Source organism: Brachyistius frenatus, unplaced genomic scaffold, assembly GCF_029030835.1.
Source record: "Brachyistius frenatus isolate BFR_SWC_R1_liver_20210118 unplaced genomic scaffold, ASM2903083v1 Contig_263, whole genome shotgun sequence".
Taxonomy (NCBI): Eukaryota; Metazoa; Chordata; class Actinopteri; family Embiotocidae; genus Brachyistius; species Brachyistius frenatus.
The window spans coordinates 308,777-330,542 of NW_027210862.1; the positions used below are offsets into that span (position 1 = coordinate 308,777).

General features: G+C 39.0%; 1 protein-coding gene, 1 long non-coding RNA gene and 2 other non-coding genes across 4 annotated transcripts; 3 read left to right on the forward strand and 1 right to left on the reverse strand.

The window, feature by feature from the left end:
• Window positions 1-131: 131 nt before the first annotated feature.
• Window positions 132-20,215, reverse strand: exoc3l4 (exocyst complex component 3-like 4). Its single transcript, XM_069721428.1, has 14 exons — window positions 20,067-20,215; window positions 18,374-18,644; window positions 16,182-16,298; window positions 14,736-14,963; window positions 12,976-13,594; window positions 11,331-11,448; window positions 10,557-10,682; window positions 9,620-9,720; window positions 7,668-7,760; window positions 5,751-5,874; window positions 4,646-4,768; window positions 3,670-3,822; window positions 3,078-3,199; window positions 132-889 (listed from the first exon to the last, which is right to left on the reverse strand). The coding sequence occupies exons 1-14, from the start codon at window positions 20,094-20,096 to the stop codon at window positions 670-672; spliced, it is 2,445 nt and encodes an 814-aa protein (XP_069577529.1). The 5' UTR covers window positions 20,097-20,215; the 3' UTR covers window positions 132-669.
• Window positions 1,115-1,293, forward strand: LOC138634489 (small nucleolar RNA U3). Its single transcript, XR_011311983.1, has one exon. It is a non-coding gene; the product is annotated as a small nucleolar RNA U3 (small nucleolar RNA).
• On the forward strand, window positions 1,834-2,043 carry LOC138634486 (small nucleolar RNA U3). Its single transcript, XR_011311981.1, has one exon. It is a non-coding gene; the product is annotated as a small nucleolar RNA U3 (small nucleolar RNA).
• LOC138634476 (uncharacterized) lies at window positions 5,838-9,211 on the forward strand. Its single transcript, XR_011311977.1, has 2 exons — window positions 5,838-5,928; window positions 8,965-9,211. It is a non-coding gene; the product is annotated as an uncharacterized lncRNA (long non-coding RNA).
• Window positions 20,216-21,766: the final 1,551 nt, after the last annotated feature.

Consider the following 21,766-nt stretch of genomic DNA (forward strand, 5'->3'; position numbering starts at 1 on the left):
AGATAGAACTGGACATTAAATATATCTACGTTACATATAGTCGTAATGTGATTTCAATGCACGATGCAAATCTGTGAAGCAGCGAGACCGTGAAAGGTGAACCGCGTTATAGCGAGGGTTCACTGTATTCCCTTTTGGGCTCCATTTAAATTCAACACAGACACATTTCTTATTCAATTTACACAAACAGTTCACATGAAAACTTTGGTACCAAAAGGTCAGAAAAAAACTGAAAAACCCAGATTGAAATCATCCTGAGATACTAAACTACACGTACAAATAAACTAATTACACAAACAGAACAGCTGAATAATTAAATGAAAGCATACATGTGCAAAGAAAATCACATTTCAAGCTGGTTTCCTGCAGTGCCTGAAATAACAGATTTGATGCAGAGACAATAGAAGCGGTCACATTGAAAAAGCTTGGCGACGTCACAGCTGATACATTTTTCCAGGTATACACAATCTGTTAGCTTCAGTTCCTCGCTTCACGGCACATAACACATTCACGGCCGAGTTTCAGTTTCTTACCGTTTTCATCACCTGATGTGACACTTTAAACTCAGAATGAAGAATAGTATCAAATCACAGCTTTTACATCCACACATGAAGCCTTCCTTTTCCCCTTCCTGAGCTCGAATGCAGCATTTCAGCAGCAGTGTGTCCCCTAGTTGTCCGGCAGCAGGGAGCTGAGGCAGGAGAAAGGCAGACTGGACAGGCAGTCTGTGTGGACGCTGGCCTGCATGTTGCCGAATAAAACTCGGCTCGTGTCGCCACCGGCCGCGTTCTTTTCCTTCTTCAGCGCCGTGAGCCGCTGCAGGATCAGGCGGTGTTCGCTGCCCCTCAGCAGGCCCCTGAAGTACAGAACAGCCACCAGGTGCTTCCGGCTACAGGTGGAGAGCGAAAGCACACGAATATACCTCCTCATTTCAAATTCATTCATTCATTCAACTCGGTTTGATGTCCAGTTTACCAGAAAGTAATCCGTGTTTTTTTGCAGTTTAATGAAGCGCTTAAAGACCAAAAATGTGTCGCTGACTTTACAGGAGTTCACTCATAGTTTGAATGCTCATCTGCAGACATAAGAACCTCAGAAACAACTTGCACAAATCAAGACTATGCGTACAGGCATCATTTCTTTAGTTCTTAACTTGAGAAATGGTTCTGAAGTGAGTTTCGTCTCCACAATGAAGGATTTATTGTTTGCTTCAGAGCAGGAAATTAGTGGAAAGCCTTAAATTCCTTTCCACTTTTGATGATTGCTCAGTGACCCTGAGAGGTCTGTTTCTAATAAAGGTTTCTATGCTTTCTTGTCCAAATGAAACTTTCTATTAAAATGCTAAAGCTCAACAGAAGATCAACTCAATAAAGATTTTAAACACTAAATTACAGGCCAAGAAACACTAAGTGCCAGTGTGAGGAGGAAACACACACTGAGTGGACTGTTATGTAGATTTAACAATAAAGCACCTGTTAAATTGTTTAAGAAGTATGCTGGAGTCTTGTCAGCGAGGACTTCAGGAAGTAACTGCTCCGGACCAGGAAGTAGTGCAGCACATAATCCCATGTAAAAAATCACAACAGTTCATAATCTGTAACAGTTCCCGTCTAATCGGTCGAGTATTAAAAAAGTCACGACAATCGAGATCAAAGTCAAATCTTGGTTGGATTTTGTGGTCAGCAGTGAAGCATAAAATCCGCTCAGTGACTGTCAATCAATCTGTCACTGATTACGCAGCGATTAAAGGGTCCTTCTGCTCCTGGAGAGTTCACCATGAGTCTGAGTGCTCATCTCCAGAAACTAAAGACAGAGAATCTCCCAAATCAAACCAAAACTTGACTTTCAGGGATCATTTCATGAGTTGTTGATTTGAGAAATGTGTTTCTTTAAGGTTTGGTCTCGCTGTCCACAATGAGGAGTCAATATGTTTCCTTCAGAGGAGAAAAACTGTTGGAAAGATTTAAGGTCTTTTTCCACTATTGATGACTGTTCAGCGTTTCTGTGGGAAACATTTGATGAAGGAAACATGATCTAAGTGGAGTCTGTCTCAAAATAGTGTTAAAAATTAACTTTTGACGTGGAGAATGAAAATTTTGAATTGTATTTAACAGTTTTAAATCCATTTTAATGTAAATAATATCACCAAATAATAACAAAAGAGCTAAATGTGAACATCACAGCTGGGAAATCCTCTGAAGGAATCTCAGAAATTTCATCATCACCATCGCAGTTCTTCAATTCAGGTGACTGCTTAACCAATCCTCTCACATGTCAGTTTGTTCCGCTCCGCTGGTCGTTACACGTGATGTCAGAGCAGAAGTCGACATCTAGCACATGCTCTTTAAAACTGAAGGCAGCTACGCAACTGCTGCTTTGTGCTCTGGGTAAACATTTAGAGAAATTCACTTCCTCATTCTCCTGGTCACGTTATTTGAAGTCTAGTATTTGAGACCTTTAAGTGGGGATTCCTTCAATCTGCTGACTTCTTACAGAAGTGAAGCTTTGACACTTCGGTTGTGTCGTAACTTTGGATTTGTTTCCTCTTGTTTGTGGTGTTTTTTACTTCAAAACCGTTACTTTTCAACACAGATATGTGCTCTGTTAAACTCACTTTAACAAACCTGTCTGGTTTATTAGAAACTGGTCGACAAGACGAAAGCTCAGAGTCGCCTTCTCGCCTGGTTGGTCCTCAAGTCGCTAATAAAGCTTTCAGAGAGACTCGTTGACAATGAACATGCAGCCCAAATCTCAGATCTATTGGGGACCTTTCAGACAGTATTTAGCACCAATTTCTGTTATATACTTGGATAATATTTGTGAGGAAGTTGTCTTAAGTGTCAGTTATTTGATATTTATCTGAATGGTGTTTAGAGATACACAGTTTCGACTCCAAATCTTTCTCTCCAGGCTTCAATCCATTTATTAAAAAGAATATTTCCATCACTGTGTGGGAGATAAAAACAGTCTGAACACTCTGTCCACTGACGATTTGTTAAAATTTCACTTCATATAACTTGATTGATTAATAAATAGCTGCACAACTTCTGGCACTTTCATGAGTCAGCAGTTCCTACCTGAAGTCTGGGTAATGCTCCATTAAAGGCTGCAGATGATTCTTGATGTCTGTCTTGTTTTTCTGGCCGATGATGTCGCTCAGGTCGTCTCCGACAGAATGGAGCCACTCGTGAGTTGATTTCTACAAAAGAAAAAAAATAACAAAACATAAAAGAAAAAAACGAGCTGGTGCTATATAGTATTTAAAGGTGCTTTGGATTTTTAAGGCAGCAACAAAACAAAACACATGAGGATTAAAAGGTGTCTAAATGAACTACTTCATATGTGGTTAGGATGTTCCCAACACAGAGGTGATAAAATCAGTCGTAAATTTGTTGACTAAAATTTCAACGTTTCTACGAAGGTGCTGCAGGCAAAAATCTTAACACGGCTGTCAGACAAATGTAGTTTTGCAAAAGTAAAATGTTTCCTTCTTAAATGTAGCGTAGCAGAAGTATCTTCAAAATTAAGTTAAGCACAGAAGTTGAGGAAATGTACTCAGTTACTTTTCTTAAGTGTGTTTTAATCCCCAAATAGTTCGGGATTCATTGTATCAAGACGGTTAATATCCTTTAAGTGTTCAGAGAAGATGGTGTTCCAGGTGTTTATTACCATGTCGACGAACAGCTCCCTCAGTTTATCCCACTGATGACGGATCTTGGTCGCCGCCGTCTCGTGTTTCCGGTTCTTGCATGTGTAGTTGTTCTTCATCAGCTGGCTGACGTATTCCCTCACAACATGGTAGTGCAATCGGCTCACGAACCCCTGTCTCCAGGAAACACACACACACACACACACACACACACACACACACACACACACACACACACACACACACACACACACACACACACACACACACACACACACACACACACACACACACACACACACACACACACACACACACACACACACAGAGGGTTCATGTGGCAGAATAACAGGAAAAAGGGGAAATATAAATGAGATCAGAAGTGTAGGTGTGAGTTTAGATGATCTGATGACTGCTGGTCCGGTGAGGGATAAAAAAAATTAAAAAAAGACAAACGCTATTCATCCATCCCTGCTGCCAGGATGAATTACTAACAGAGGAATTAATCCTGGCAGGAGGACGCTGCAACAGCAGAAAATAGTTCTGTTTTCCGGGGAAAAACAATGGAGTCCCAACCCACTTACTGGAACTTCCAAGAGTTATAATAGAAAGTGAGTAGGGATTTCCTTTTAGTGTCATGTCAGCATGAAAACCTTATCACTGCAATGTATTTTAGCTCATATTCTATACTTTTTTTGTGTGTGCTTATGACTTCAATTATGACTCTTCAAATACAACCCAATGAAACCTAAAAACTCCTGTTGGAGATTCGTTGAAGATCCAAGGATTTGTCTAATCAGGATGGGATGATGGCCACTGAATGTCATAGGAAGTGTGTGTCTTTCCTGTTAGTGTAATGACTTGGCTGGTAAACAAACAAAAATGGTTTGTAAGTGCTGGAATCCCCCGTGATGGCCATCTCCTCCGCCATCATCTCCTCATCCGCCATCATTTCCTCCTCCGCCATCATCTCCTCCTCCTCCTCTTCCTTCTCACCTGGACGTGTGGAGGCCTCATGGTGTTGCAGTGCTTGGAAAGCAGCTCTGTGTGCCTGTAAAGGTGATCAAAGTCCTCGTTGTTGGTGAGCCACTTCCTGGTCATCATGCTCCGCAGGTACGGCTGGAAAAAAAAACAAAAAAAACAGCAAAGAGAGACGGTCAGAAGGCAAAAATAACATGATAACTTTTTTAGTTTCATTGAAATGAATGGAGGACAGCTATGTTTTCTGCTTTTTTAAAGTTTGAGTAGGCCTGTCAAACACTTAAAATCACCCATGTGTTCTTTACAAGCAAGCGGTTGTCTGAATATTGGCTGCTGCAGCAGAGGAGCTAAGGAAGGAGAAGGTGATCGTGGTTCCTGTCACCAGTCGACGTTGGTTTTATTTCACCACAACCTCAGTGTCAAAATCGCTTTATTGGCCATTTGTTGACACATACAAGGAATTTGACTCCGGTTTTAGGTTCGCTCTCATGTCCAAAAACAAAACAGACAGACATAAGTAGACATATAAAACATAAATAGACATATTTACAGGATAGAAATGAATGAATATATACATACAGTGAAGGAAATAATTATTTGATCCCTTGCCGATTTTGAAAGTTTGCCCACTGACAAGGAAATGAACCTTCTATAATTGTAATGGTAGGTTTATTTTAACAGCGAGAGACAGAATATCCCCCCCCCAAAAAAAATCACATATAATTTGTTTATAATTGATTGTGTAAAATAAGTATTTGATCCCCCAGCACAACATAAAACTGTTCTTGTTCCTAGTGGTTTTGGCGCACAGTGCTCTGACCAAACACATGACCAAACATTAACCAAAGTGGCAGTACTTCAGGAAATGGTCACATGAATGGACTCTTATCACACTTCCTGTTTTGTCCCTGCACTTGTTTTTCTGTATTTTAGACACTACATGCCTTATTTTAAGCCTCTAGTTTTGTGAGTAGAATTTCAGGAAAGCCGCATCTCTTTTTTCCGATTCTCCTTTTAGAAACAACAACAGCTAACAACTGCTCTCCAAGAGGAAATGAAGGTCAACTCGGTTTTCACAGAATAAAGCCCGAACAGTAATCGACCCGCTGGACCGCCATACCTTGACCTCGTCTTTGAACTGGTCCTCCAGGTCCTGCATGAGCCTGGCAACCAGCAACTTCACCTCTTGTCTGAACCCTTCCACCCCGTCTGGACAGGAGTCCTGGTAATTGTCTATGTGGTCCCTGCAGGACGACGAACAGGACACGGAGGAAGCATCAGTTTCTGAGGCGTATGAGGTGACTGCACATACAATATTGTACAAACAATGTTGTTTGTTAAATGTTTCATTTTATTTGACTGTTTGGGTTTTGGCTCTGGTGCCGACACCTCTACACATTTACACATCTGCAAATTTGTCGATCCATTCATTTTTTGACCCTATTTTTTGGAAAAGTAAGATATAACTCAAATGTTTTCATGTTTTCAGTGTATTTCCTGCATGATACTGAATATATTTAACATGCGATATGTGTTTGTTTCGAAGAACCTTCAAATAAAATGATACTTATTGAATATTCATACCTTAAAACCCTGCGGATTATCAAAATTAAAAAGCTTAGTTTGTGCTGCACATCATTTCACACGTTTCCCTCTATTCCAGCATCAAACTTTATTTTTTAGACTCTCCGATTTGAAAGTTAAGTAAATTACTTTTGGCGAGATTGCAGCGCTGTGTTGATGTTTGTGACTGACATCCGCCAGGCTCACGTCTACTTTGAAACCTCAGAGCTGCATAAAACCACAAAAGCAGACATTGAACCTGCAGTCAGAAACACACACAGTATAAATGTCCCTGAGTGAACCAACCCCAAACCACATCTGCTTCTCTGTGACTGACGGTTGTAGCTGACGGTGAAATCCAGCAGATCTGCCTGCTCTCAGTACTTCTCTTTGACCCACTTATAACAGAAGCAGAGTTTCTCACTTGCAGCGCCGCTTCCCTGAAATCACGTGATGCAGCACCCTGTCCAACAACTCTCAGTGACGTGAAAGTGGCACTAATGAGCCTCTATTCAAGAAAACGCCTTCTTTTAATCACCAAGCTTGTGAAAGTTCTCTTTGTGAGCTTCATTCTCACATAAATCATGTTGGCACAAGTGCTGGGAATCTCCCAGCAGAGTCGAAAATATCTCGGGGATGAATCATCCAAACAAAAGCTCTATAAGCACTTACAAAAAACTCTCCAGCCTGTGTCCTTAACTGCTTGTTTTCTGCATTGAATTTTCTTTTTATTGATTTTTTAGAGAAAAAAGGATGGTTAGAAAAAGGATGTTCAGTGCTGATTAGAAAAGGCTAAACAAAGACCATGCCTGCTTAACATCAGCATGTTAGCATGGCTACACTAGCATTTAGCTCAACTTACTGCTGTGCTCAGTGCAGCCTCTCAGAGCTGCAAGAATAACATGGCTGTCCTCATTTATTTGATATTATTTCCACCTGAATAACTCCCAGTTTCATTCAGTTCCAGTTCCATAACTCCATAACTATGAAGCCATTATTTTATCAGTGCCTGATCAAAAGTTTAAATGAGTCATGTTATGTAACGTAATGTTATTGAACCTAAAGGGACTTCCAGACTGTCAATGGTTAACTATAATGTATACACATAGAACCGTAAATATACTTTTTTATAGTCATGCCTGAACAGGTAAAGTGCTTCATATTATAGTTTTAAAAATCTATATTATTACGAAAAGCCATATTTCTTATTTTCATTTTTGTGCTTTAATGTATTTAATGCTTATTTCCACAAATAACAGCGGTAGGTATGTTTTTAAAATCATATTTCTTCCTTACACTCATCCTCTCATTTCTGTAGCTGAGCTCAAGCAGGAAACAAACAGTTAACCCCACACAGATCCTCACTGGGGACAGATTGTTTTTCTTCGGGAGGCTGCCCCATTTTGGGGTTTTGGCAGGGCGAGTCAGTTGTCGTGGTGCATCATGGGTATTTTCTGGAAGTCACGTGACTTACTGTAAAGAAGTGAAGCTATTGATGTAGGTTATCTGATACTCTGTCCAAAGAGGTTTGAGCTTGCTGCAGTGACGCCTGAACTCCGACTCAAACCTGCAGAGGAGCGAAGAAGAGACTTCAGTCAGAGGAGGAGAAAAGAGGCGGGATTAAACCTGCCAGACAAATAAAAGGGCTTCAGTGTCCCACTTTAAAACAAGCCCTCAGAAGGTGGACAAAATATCAAGAACATCTGACAATAAGTAGATAGAAAAACAAAAAAAAAAAAAACATTATAAAATAAAGAATAAAATAATGAATTGAAAAAAATCATGGATCGCATTGTAATGACAACGAGGTTGATGAAGGAAACTGTGATGTTAATGTAATTGATACTTGGTCTGATATGTATTCAATAAACCAATGTTGATGTGCAGATTTTTGAAGGTCTAATAAAGCAACTTTATGGTCTTCTGGGGTCAGAAGTCCAAGACAGGCACCAGTCGGAGTACGTCGGGGGAGTAGCTCAGAAAAGGGTGTTTTACTTCCAGTCGCAACAAGTGATGACGAATAAAAGCTGTTTGACACACAGGCAGACTTTGTGTTTGTCTGGGACTCTGTGAGGAAAATCTATAACATCCTTCCTTTGCATTGTGTTGTATTAAACCTGCAGTGAGGAACTTTTGACTAGTCCTTCTGTTGGTGAAAGTAAATACAAAAACACTGCGGACAGGTGTTTACATCGTAGGTTTTGCTGTAGCAGACTGATGTTGGGGCTGTAAAATGGTGGATAAATGAAATCAAAGGCGTCACTGCCTTTGCAAAATGATGCAAAAAGTCCAGTGGAGCCACGTGATTGAATCCTTTTAACCAATTTCATGTTTGCCATCCCACAGCAGTAGACACTAAATTTAAAAACTCTGTAAACTGTAAAACAAAGGGAGATATATCTGGTGGTGATAGCCTTAATCAGCGTTGTGTAAACTCATTTGCAAAGGGCTTGAATCTAAAAGTTCCACACAATAGTTTTTGGCATTAAAAACAATATGCACTCAACAAAAATAGAACTGCAACACTTTTGTTTTGGCTCCCATTTTTCATGACTTGAAGTAAAAGGTTTTAGACTTCTAATTTTTACACAAAAAGGCTTATTTCTCTCAAATTGTGTTCACAAATCTGTTCAAATCTGTGTTAAAGAACACTTCACCTTTGCAAAGATAATCCACTTGAATTTTACTGTTTAATTACCTCAAACGTTCTGGTTTATGGCTCGTTTTGATCCTGTTTGTCTTTTATTTTGTTTTCTTTTTTCCTGCTACAGACAAATCAAACGTCTGCAGAGGAAGACGGAGGAGGACGTTTCATCTGATCTTTCTGTGTTTTTGTGATAAAAAAAAAAACAACTGAAGGAGGTGAAGGCAGACTCTGGGTATTAACACATTACTTCACAGGGAAATCTCACAACTGTGTAGTAATTGTAGAAAAGTCAAGATCCTGTTTTTTGTTTTGTTTTGTTTGTTTTTTCCTCTTTATTTATATTTTTAAATAAACTTGGCTTTTATCCTGCATCATTTTGTCTCCCACAGTGTTTAACTTTAAATGTGCTTTAATTATTCATCTGACATTTGACCTTTGACCTCCTACTCTCTACAAATAACGTCTCAAAGAACTTATGATGTTCATAGGCAAAAATGGCCTGTAACGATTTGAGACACCCAGTTAAATTTAAACTTTTATTGATATTTCAGTGTTTATTTGTTGATAAACAAATCATTGCAGTCATTCCAGTTCAATGACTCTTCACCTTCCTCCTAAAAACTCTATCGTCAGGTTTATTTCAAAGGTACAAACACTTTATATTACAAAAAGGGAAAATGCATCTTTTATGCCATTCTTGTTTTGTTTTTGTTTAATTGCAATTTTTGTGTCAGTGTGTCAGTATGTATACAGGTGTGTGTGTCACTGTGTTAACTTACTTCTTGGGGAAGTGTTTCAACTCCTCGAGGCAGGAGGAGATCACACTCTGCTCCAGTTGAGCATCAATCTTTTGAAAGCGCATAGCATTTCCCTTCACTTTCTGTTGAGAAGCAGTGACAGAGTAAGCTTTCAGAAAAACGGTGAAGATATGAAGCTCTGTGCTGCCACCACGTGGCCAAATCCATTCACTGCATCATGGATGAGAACAAATTAATTCCACAGACTTTTACTTGTCTCTGCATCTACTTTAAATACCCACCAATTCATTTGAATTCTTTTTAGGAGACAAAAGTAAAAGAAAAACAACAATAACGACAATTAAGAATCCAACAAACACACAACCCCCCCCCAAAATAATAACAAACAAGACAAAGCAAGACAAAAACAGAATATCAAACCTATAAAATAATTTTAATTTACCAACAAATATATCCCATTTATAGCCAGTCCTAATGATACATACTTAGAAATCAATATTACATTTATTAATGCACATTTTACTTAACTTAATTTATATTAAAAAAAAATACAATCGAAAGTTTACAGTTTTATTTTTCTTTGTTCAAACTGTGGTTCCAAGCAAAAATGAAGAAGCAAAATATTAAAATATTTTTTAAGTGAAAGGCTTTAAAGTACTTTAATAATAAAATATTGATTCATTTTAGTGTATAAATCTTCAGATTTTTATAATTAATTTTAAACATTCAGTGATGAATGTCGAGGCAATGTCTTGGTTTTATTTGCCACATGAAGACATTATGTGATATCTCATCTTTGATATCAATAAAAAAAAATGAATCAAACCTTTAGGCACGCTGATAGCTGAAGGGTTTGGCCCCATATCACATAATGCACACCGTCATATCTGAATAAATGCATAAATTACCCCAAAACGTGATCTGGTGTCGTTGTGTAGCACAAACAGTGATGTCTTACCGTCCAGATGTCCATGGGAAACGGAGAGTGGAGGAAGTTCTCCTCTTTTTCTGGCACTCTGCTGTGCATCCAAATGTCCTCATTTTCCAGTTCAATGACTAGATCCAGCGAAGACCTCATGTCCTCCTGCAGCAGCAATCAGAGAGAGAAGCCAGGCGGTAGTCAGCATGACAGAAAAACTTCTGTCTCAGGAACAACAGGCATCTTTTCAGAGAACTAGCACTATTTATGAGCTGTAACAATGACTCAAACATTTGCTCGGGTCAACTTCCCAAATTTCTGCGTCATATATAATAATGTCAAGTGTGAAACGAGCATCCTGAACACACAACCTTCAGGTGTGTTAATTTTTTCAATATTAAAATTATTGATTAAGAAAATAATAAGTACAAAGATCAATAATGAAAACAAATTATAACTCATCTTCCTGCAGTTGGAAGCCACTGTTGATGTAGTCAGTTATAAAAACAAGAACAAGGGTTAATATAACTGTTTTGTGATCCAGTTTTTATTGTCATTGGCATGTCCATGGAAATTGCATAAAGGTCAGAGATGTCAAATCAAGTTCAAAAATATAAGAGTTAAAACAAAAACTCGCCAAACTGTTACTAAAAATAAAAATAAAAAAACATAAATTCATTCCCTTTAAAGATTTTGAAATTACCCCAAAATAACACAAAAGACATAAAAAGACAAAAATAAAACTGAAATGAAAAGTGTTTTCAATAACTCAGTATGTCCTCTGTAGAAGCTGCAGCGCTGTGTGCTCCTCACCTTCACTCTGCGGCAGCACTTCTCCTTCAGCTGCCTCAGGAAGTCTTCCTCCAGCTGCAGATCAGTGCTTTCACCCTGCATGTCCGTCTGCAGCGAGAAACTTCCCATGATGCTCTCGCTGTCGGGGCGACACGAGACACAATTCACAATGTTTCATGGAGCTGCCGTGACAAAGAACTCTGAAGGCATGTCGCCTCATGTTGAGAAGAAGAAATCAAGATGTAAGACCTGTTGATTCAGGTTCTGGTAGACCTTCGTGATGTTGTATGAAGGCATTTAAGAACAACATCTTTGCATAATGTTTGGAAACAACACAAATAGTTATGAAATCCAACTGTTTCCAAGTAAAATGCTGTAAATCCTTCTCCAGAGATGCACCAGGAGGAACAAGTGCAACACTTTCATGCCCACAAATGTGTAAAAAGATGTTTCCAAATGTCCAAACTGTAGTGCAATAAGGAGTTTGATCCAAAGTGTATTTGTTTTATGAGAAGAAAAGTGTGTCACAGTACACCATGTGTGATATACTCTAGAAAAAAGGATTCTATTTTACGTAATATGTGAGCAACATGGACATGACCTGATTTTGGCCTCCAGAGTATTGTGCTTCTTTTTTTATTTATTTTTTTAATTTTTTTTATCAGTTGTTTATTTTCGGTTTCCCAAATGTTGTTTTGAGCACAGTTTTTTATTTTTTGGTTGGCGTGGCCTGATTCAACAGCAGTGCTGCTTCTTTTTTGCACTGCTTCCCCCACTCACGCTCGCTCTGGTGCTGCGGTCCCGCGCTTGGTGTTAGGTATTAATTTAAAAAAAATCTCGGGCCGCGCCATCTGTGGAGACATTTTTAATGTGGGCAGTCGAGATGTGTTTGTAGATGTGTTTTCCTTTGTGTGTTTGAGGCCATAGATGTTGCTGCAGGAAGACAATCAGACATACCTCTGTCACTTCTAGGTAAACTAATATAAAGACACCGTGCATTACTTCCTGGATCATGTTTGCAAAATACATTACAGTCTTTCTGAGGACTTTTCTTTTGCATGTCTCTCTTGTTTTATGTTATAAATATGGCAGAAAATGCATTAAACTGCAGATAAGATGAGTATTATCTGTGTTTGAAAATTGCTGTGTGTTGTATTCACATTGGTGAGAATAATAAAATAAATATATTAGGTCCTAAATCTATTAAAATCGACCCTGAATGCAAAAAAAAAACCTAAATTTTCTTTTATTAAAAGGGTGCTCAATGAATTCAGGATTGCACATTTTAAAGTTGAGGGAAGAAACAAGGAATAATTGTCATGACAACAACCAAAATCACAACAGCAGAGGCTGAATTGTTGAAATATGCTGGCTTTAGGTGTCTAACTCAGGTTTGAAACTGCTTTGCAGTGATCATGTGCGCTGCTTGTCCTTCTGTGACCTCAAATCTCAGCTGCAGAGGCCTGAAGTGAAACCAATACTTCCAAGTTTTGACCCAGAAGTGACATAAGCATGTTTGAAATCCCTCCCGCATCTGTAACTGTGCATATAACAAAACAAAACAAAAATCCAGCCTTGCAGAAAAGAGTTTTTCTACACAATATGTCATGTGACCCTATTCCCCATAATTCCTAGTAGTAGATAAACCCTTCCTGCACACACTGACCTCTTGTATTTGTTGATGATCCAGTCCAGCAGAGCATACAGGTCCTTCAGCTCCGTCACTTGCTGCTCCAGCTTCTTCAGGTGCTGCCCAACGACTTCGTGGTAGCTCCTCACGTAGGTGCTGAAGACCTTGAAGCTGGGCGTGTAGGACGACCGCAGCTCCCGCTTTACGTTCTCCAAGTCCTCCAGGATGGTTTTACCCAGCAGCCCCAGGTGAACGGCCAACCAGGAGGCGTCCTGCTCCCTCTGCTGCAGGTGAACGCTTTCCACCTTCACCTGCACACCCTCGCGCACCGCCTCCTTCCAGGCCTCCCTCCAGCTGTCCGGTAGCCCTCCCGGTTCCTCTGCCCTCCTCTCCTCCTCCTGGATGATGCGGGCCACGGGGACCAGCAGCGCCTTGTTTCTGGAGGGATGAGAGTTGGAGTCGCGCACTATGACGCCGATCTTATTCCTCAGGTCTGTGTAGAGGAGGCTGAGGTCTTTTTCCTTCTTGGCCAACTCCGTCGGCGAGTCCTCGGCGCACTGCTCCCGCTCCCGCTGGAACTCCTGCCGCAGGGCAAGGAGGTGCAGGTGGGCCTCCTCCAGCACCTCCGTCTCTATCAGCTTGTTGATCTGCATCACTGGGAGGAAACAGAACACATGGTAAATGACTTTATAAACCCACAGCGACATGTTGTACACAACTACAACCTGAGCCCAATATCTGGATGATCCACATTTTAACACCCACATCAGGACAATTGTAGAAGTAAAACCTCAGAAGGCCCGACTACTTCACGGTGTCGTCATAGGTCTCTAAAAACAACAGCTAAGACCAGAACAGTGGATCACATCAGTCCAGTTCTCCCATCTTTTACGATGACTTCTTATTTATCAAATGATTGAATTTAAACTTTAACTGAATGGTTCATTCTTGATCTGCTGCTTTACATCCAGAAGCAAAACTAAACTTCTGGAATCTGCACTTTATTTTGTTAAATTTATTTTATGTTATTTTTATCCTTTTAAATGATTTATAAACATGTTTTTTGATATAATTTTTTCTTCTTAAAACAAGTGATGTATTCAGATTTAGAAAGTAAAAAAACTGCAATATAAAAACAAGCTGTTCATTGATTGTGTCAGTAAAAGTACAAAATATTTCCAGGTGCATGACAACGAACAGCAGAAACTCCAAATTTAACATGTCAAAGTATTAAAATTTGAAAAAATGACTGTTGTTTTTATAGTTAAAGCAGCGACTCTGCAGCGTATAAACTTTTGTCTACACATAAACTGAACTGTTGTGTATTTACACCGGGACCAAGATTCCTATCATCGGCTGCTTCTGTTGCAAAAACAGAGAATGATAAAGAAAAGAAAGTTGAATGTTCAGACAGAGAAAGAGTTTGACAAGTCAAGGGTCCTGTTTTGAATTCTTGTTTTTAAGCTATAACTCTTTAGAGAAAGGAAAAATAACAAATGTAAAACCTTTTCTGATTAAACAGAGTTGGAATCAACAGAGTTGACCTAAAGGAAAGTTATATCTTCCCACTGAGGTGAAATTTAAAGCTGGCTGAGCCTGATGCTCTTTAAGATGTCAGTAACATTAAAGAGAAGAATTACCTAATAGTAAACATGCCTTAAATTAGTATATTATTGTTTGAAACTACACATACAGTTGTGACAGTACATACTTGCTATACTATATATAAGAAAACAGTCCACAGTAAACCCTCCTTGGATAGAAAGGTGTAAAAACATGTGTGTATGACAGACTACCTGACAGCGGTGTGTGCGGTATTTCCGGCAGCGTGTACGACTCCTCCATCTCCACCCACACGTCCTCCTCCTTCCCCTCCTCCTCCTTCTGCTCCTCTGCCAAGCCCTCTATGAGTGTCTCCTGCTTGATGTTTTTATCTCGGTCCTTCTTGGTGCCCAAATTCAGGCTCCGACGGAAGGACTCTGCTCTTGTCATGAAAGAGTTGCTGAACCTGGACATGTTGGGATCTGAGAGTGGAAAGCACACAACAGTCAAGTGTCAAAATCAGTAAATGAATGTGTTGTGGTTTGGTTTGTTGACATCCACCAGGCAACTGAGAGCATTTTACAATGAATAAATAATTTAAAAGTAATTTTTTTTTTTTTTCAACAATTCTCAATATTGAACTTTATGGCTTCATCTGATAGCTGATAATTGGACTTTTTCACACTAAACAGTTTTAACTTTTTAATAGCAGGAAAAGCTCAGGTGCAGACAATTACATTAAAGATGGGCCTCTGCCACCTACAAGCCTCATTAAGACATGTTGGTTCGTCAGCATACACAACACCAAATCACTGGAGGTGTTCAGATTTATTTGTATGAGCAAAATGGCCAACCATTCTGGGTTTATTTTATTGTAAAGTTTTGGGTTGTTGCTTGGCTAAAACAATAAATTTGAAGACATCAGATGAGGCTTTTGGAAACTATGAATAAATCAGTCACCCAAGAAAATTAGAGATTAAATGATAATGAAGCAATGAAAATCATTTTCAGTTGATGCTTTCAAACTTGCAGTTCAGAGCTTATTTTTCTTCAACACAGCACGATGCTCATTCACCTAATATAAGTTGTGGAGAAGTTTCTATTTTAGCATGTTTCCGTTGCATAATTTTTGCAATATTACAACACCAAAATACAAACTGCATTATTGCTTTCATGCACTGTTTACAGCTGGAGATCTCTGCTCAATAGTCATGTGCTACACACATCCCGACTGGCTGTATGTGGTCTACGTTTGCTGGCTCAGGCTCATGTGACCATACGTTTATGCTGACATCTGAGTTACAGCTGTTACAACTGAGGGAAAGGTTAACTGTTTGCTTTCTGGGTCTGGGCATATTTTACCTTTAACATACATTACATGGTTAAAAGTGTGTGGACGTCCTCGACATTTGATGTGGGTCTGTTTTTCACAACCGTGACTGAAAGCTCATTCCTGAAACTGGAAAAAAAAAAGCTAACAAAACAACCTGGCAGGTCTGCACAGAGGTCCAGCCTAAATACCTTTCAGATGAACTGAAACAGGCCTTATCACCCAACATCAGTGTCAGACCTCAGTAAAGCTCCTGTGGCTGAATGGGACCAGAAAAAAAAAAAAAGAAGCCCTGCTGCTACACTCAAAAGCAGGAGAGTGGAGGCTGCAAATTAATGCCCAATATAGGTAGAAGTTTAGATGTATGTACCTGTCTTCGGACGTGGCAGTGATTTGTGTTTGACGTGGGCCTCATCTTCCTCTTTTTTCTGGAGGAAAACCTCGATGCTCTCCACAGGAGAGGTGGCTGGAGATCTGCTGCTCAGACCTGACGGAGAGAAGAGGAAGAGGAGGCTGAAAACAGCAGAAGTTACTCAATAAACCACTAACTCTATCTTATCTGTTTCACCACCACACCTCTGTTTGTTAAGTCAAACCAAAATGGTTTCCCTTATTTACATTTGCGAGTGTGTCAGTGTAAATGTGCATGTCTTGGCAGTGCTTTGTCCTTACGGTGACCTGATAAACCGACTGAGGAATGCAAAGATTAACTCCTGACGAAAACACAAGAGCTCCAGCATGTAAAAGTGAAAGTCGCCAGCAAAGTTTGGAAGGCAGCTTGCCCTCATTTCTGCTGACAGAGGTAATGATCTAAAATAAATCACATGACGAGTGGTAAATGAAATTACTGCATGTGCACAATGGAAAAGGAAGACAGTACCCTCACCCTGCTGCAGAAACCTCAGACTGTAAGCATTTCCACATACACACTGCACACAGAGTTTTTCCTCACTTTTCTGCCTCAAGAATATTTTGTAAATGATCAGTTGATTTAAGTCTAGAAAACAAGAGAATCCTCTCACTTCCGCATCACTTCAGCCTGCCTCACCACAAATCAGAATAAAACAATATCACAAAATCCACAATTGTCATATTATTTAAATAATACAGTATCAACAACAAAAACAATGAAGAACCCTTTCATGGTAATCTCCAAACATCTATCCTCTTTTTCTCATTCACAGAATTAAAAAATAAAACTAAAATAGCGAAGCGCACACAGTTTTAACTACCAATATATTCAAACTTTAACAATATAAGTAATTAATGAGAACCTCTATTATTCAATCCAAGCATCTGATCTCTGCATTAACGGCGAACAAGAATTAGGGACTCCACAGTTTGTGGTCATCAAAGATTGTCTATTTTCCCGATTTTATGCAGCGGTCTGCTGGTGGAACAGAGAGGGACAGGAGGAGAATAAACAGGCTGGTCAAAAGGGCCAGCTCGGTCCTGGACGGTCCCCCGGACTCCGTAGAGAAGGTGGGTGAGAGGAGGATGTTAGCCAGGCTGACATCGATCATGGGCAACACCTCTCACCCGCTCCATGAGACTGTAGGCGCTTTAAGCAGCTCTTTCAGTGGCAGACTGCTGCACCCTCAGTGCAGGAAAGAGCGCTACCGCAGCTCGTTTGTTCCGACCGCTGTTCGATTTTTCAACACCACCATAAAATAATGTGGCACTATTCATATTCATTTAATTTCATTTTAATGCACTGGTCACTTTTTCCATTTGAATTAAAAACAATTTTTTTTGTTTTTTTGTGTATATAGTCTGTGTGTGTGTATTTATTCATTGCTCTTTTTCATATTGTGTGCACTTTTTTTGTTCTTTCGACGCTGCTGTGACGACCGAATTTCCCCAATGTGGGATCAATAAAGTCTAAAATCTAAATCTAAATCTAAAGATGGGATTTTGGCTAAAAAGACTGACAAGCTTGCTATCTAATGGAAAATCTAAAGGCTGTAATGTAAGTTTTCACACCATCAGCAGTTTTCTTTTATAAAATTTTGTATTGGCCTTCAACAAATAATAAAAGACTATTTTCTGCGATACAAGCGTACTAAAGCTCACCTGTAAATATTTGCCTTCTTGCTCTTTCTGCACTTTTGCACTCTGTGCTCTCCTTCCACCTACACACACACAGTGTGTACAACAGCACCCACATCTGAGTGGAACAAGTTCACGCACGTTTTCTGGTGGGTGTTTAGGAAAATGTAGACAAGCAGCTACTAACCTATAGAGGAGGCAGGTGGAATGAGCCAAACAGGTACTCACTACAAAACATGGCAGATGTTTTGATAAGATCTTTTATCCTATTTTATCTTAAATTTTCTGTAAAAACTTCTCCGAAGCTCAGTGGGTTTTAAAGGTTTTCAGCAAGAGCCGGACATGCTGAAAATGTCATTTTACTGTGCTGTAAAAATGTGACTTTTTAGCCATAACTCTGCACAAAAACAGCAAATCTCCTCTTGTGCCGTCTCTTCTTCTGACCTTGAGAGGTCATGTTATTGTACCTGCCTGCTAATGCCACTTCAGATTTAATGACAGTACTCTACTCACTGGGAGACGGAGGCGGCTGTGAGGAAGAAGACCCCGACTCATTCCCCGATGTGTCTCCTTTGGGTGTGACCTTTGACCCCTTGCCTGTCGGGGAGAGGGGGCTCTTCTCCACAGCATGCCGGAAGCTCATCCTGAAGGACTGCAGCATGCCCAGCTTCGGGATGCCATTGGTCGACATCTGCTCGTTGCTCTTCAGGGACACCCTGTCCTCGCTGGTGTTGTCAGTGGACTTGTCCATCATTTGTGACATCTCATCCCGTAAAACATCCAACTGTGAAGGGAAAGAAAAACGTCAAATATAAGATGAAAATCTGAGGAGGAACAGTCTGCTGTACGACTCAAAGTGTGTGAAACGCTGGTGTGTTTTTGTGACTGCAATCAGCAGGGACAGGTAGAGCAGTTTCTGTTTACAGATAACATGACAGCCAGCAGTTCTGGTCATAAGAAAAGAGAAGCTAAAAATTAATGTGAATTTGATGTAACAGCAAAACTAAAAGCTCTACTGAAGGACTGAAGGGCCTCATTTCCACAGGGGGAACAGGTTCTTCTTACTTTTCAAACTATTGTTTTTGTAGTTTCAGGTTGATTTTTTTTGTTGAAACCCCTCAACCCAGTTTCCTCTGAATCGCCAGCTCCCATTATCCCGATAAGAGCACAAAGAAGTCTATAAAAATCAGCGTAAGGGAATCAGATGTCAGGTCTTAGGGCTGCATTTGACAGCAGTGAGCAAAACCTTTAATTACAAAGATTGAAAGTGTCATTGGGATTAAAAGAGCCACACAAATCATATTTATCAGATAGATGATGACTCTTCCATACAAATAAAAAGTTAGTGGTGGAGTTCCACAGGGTTCTGTATTCGGCCCGATACTTTTCACATTATAAAAATGTTTTAAAAGTATGTTGTAAAGACTTTAAGCACCCTGAAATGACTAATGTTGCTATTTGGTGCTATATAAATAAAATCTAACTGAACAGTAAAATAAAAAATAAAACTTTATTTTTACACCACTTTTTAATACAAAGCTAAAAGTTGCTAACAAGGCTATAGATTTGTTTCGGCTATTGATACTTAAAGAAATTGATTGATTACATATGAGATTACTGTGAACATGCTTCTTAGTTCTGTAAAAAGTAGTCAATTATTCAAATAATCTGTCAATAGTGAATTAAGGAATAACTATTTTCATAAATTAATAATTTATTTTGAAATTTTATAATATGAAATGCCACATATTTTTACCTTTACTCTTTCAAAACAAGACATCACTGTGTTAGGTTAGGTAGTTACTTTATTAATCCCCGAGGGGATTTATTTTTTCGCTACAGCAGCATATAGGAAGCAATAAGATAATAACAGAACAATAGAAAGCAATAAAATAGCAGTGTTTCACTGTCCACTGTCACAATAAATTAAACAGCAACAACAAAGACTAAATGAACATGAAACTAGCTTGCAGCACTACTATAAATACATAAAATATAAAATGTATATTAACCATTACTAGACAATACATTGCTTTTACAGATTTTCTATGAATTTTTGAAAATAATTTCTGTGAAATAAAAGATATCGAGATCGTCTCTTTTCTTTCAACCGTGTAAATGCTATGATGTTGTGATATAGTTATAAATTCTTAATAATATCATAAAGGTTTGTCACGTCCGTCGGGATCAAACATTAAAAACGTACCTGTCCGCTGATAACGTCATTTGTCGCCATTGTTTTACCAGACTGTCACTGAGCGAACAAAATTTGATCATATGAAACTAAAGAAAAAAAAAACTCTGCTTCATTTTATTCAGCCACAGCATGCAAACTGTCCAATAACTGCAAGAGAAGCAGAGAAAGGTGTTGCCTTACAAGTCCATGGATTTCTCAGGGGAAAAAAAAGGAAAAAAAAATAGTCCGACAGGTTTCCTTTACCTGCGTTTCACTTTCACTGTCTTCACCTGGCCGATCCGGTTTAGCAGAAAAATAAAATAAACAGGGACATTTGTCGTGTCAAGCTCAGAAAGAAAAGGTTAAAACAACATTTAACAATTTTCTCCAGGAACACGGAGACGACAAAGTCAACCTTCCTGCTTCAGCTGGGTCTGAAGAAACAGTTAATGATTAAACAGACATAAACTGAAAAGGGGAAGTATCGGTCACAGCCGTTCACAATGATTATCGCAGACATTTTTATGTAGTTTTTTTTTTTTTAAAAACCCTGATCAGTTTACAGGTAGATTTCTCGTTTCACCTGGAATGTGGCATTAAAGTATGTGTACCGCCTTCAAGAGTTCCTGTAAACTCATGTTGCAAGGTCATAAAGTGAGAGGTGTAATAATCTGTCAGTGGTGAAGCAAGCTCTATACAAGGTACAGTATATAAGGCTACACGTTGGTGGAAAGTAATTTCGCGTATTTACTTCATCAATGTACCTTAGTTTATGTTTCTTTATTAATCTCTGCTACTTTTCAGAGGAAAATACTGTACTTTTAATTGCACTGCCTTAATTTGACAAGTGTAGCTGCACAAGTCACTTTTTGTGAACATGATCTCACATTATCAACCTTTGGCAAGCAGCTAAACTTTTTTTCTTTCTTCTTATTAATCACCTCCTGACTCCTGTGGTTTGTCTAGGAAACGTTTGGAGGGCCCAGACCCCAATCAGTTTCACTTCATGCTTTAGGTGCATGTTTATTTTTTTCACTGCTTTATTAGCAATTAAGTAAAAGATGTGTGTACTTCTTCCACATGCTGTCTGTACAATAGCAGCTACACACAAAGCACTTTATTAGGAACACCTGTGTAATCTAATGAATCCAAAACAACAGCTGTGCTTGTCAAAAAAAGGGATACTTCTACTTTATCTTTATGTGTTAATGTTAATGGAATGAACAAAATATTAGGAACACCTTTCAATACAAAAAACCCACTTCTGACCGCAATAATAAAGAAACATCACTTCTGACAAAAACTAGGATTTATGGCAGCACTTTTGTTTTGGATTGTATTGGATAGCTCAGGAATTCCTAATAGAGAGCTCAGTAAGTGCATATGAGTACATAAATGCACTTGTAACAGTGAGATCTTTACTAATATAGTCTTAAAAGTGAATTGAACAGCTTCAAAGTACTTCCTACTGCTATAATTTTGGTATCTAAGTTGCAGATTGGTACGCAGCTGTCAAGGCAATAATAAAACAAACTATAAACAATAATAAACAACAAATATAAAACAAATTGTAATCAAACTAAATTATATATACTTTATTTTAATCAGGTGTCATAAAATATAAAATATTGGTCATCGACTGCAACTTTTCCAAACCAAAGTGTTGTCTTCTTTTTTCATCTGTTTTAAAAAGATCTAAAGAATTGAAAGTATCCAATATTTTGCCCAAA

Coding starts and splice junctions, on each gene's coding strand:
- exoc3l4 (XM_069721428.1), bottom strand. CDS start 20,096: ATGGCGACAAATGACGTTATCAGCGGACAG. Junction 14,964..16,181: donor ACTGCCACGTCCGAAGACAG/GTACATACATCT, acceptor TTCCACTCTCAG/ATCCCAACATGTCCAGGTTC. Junction 890..3,077: donor GAGCATTACCCAGACTTCAG/GTAGGAACTGCT, acceptor CTCCACCTGTAG/CCGGAAGCACCTGGTGGCTG.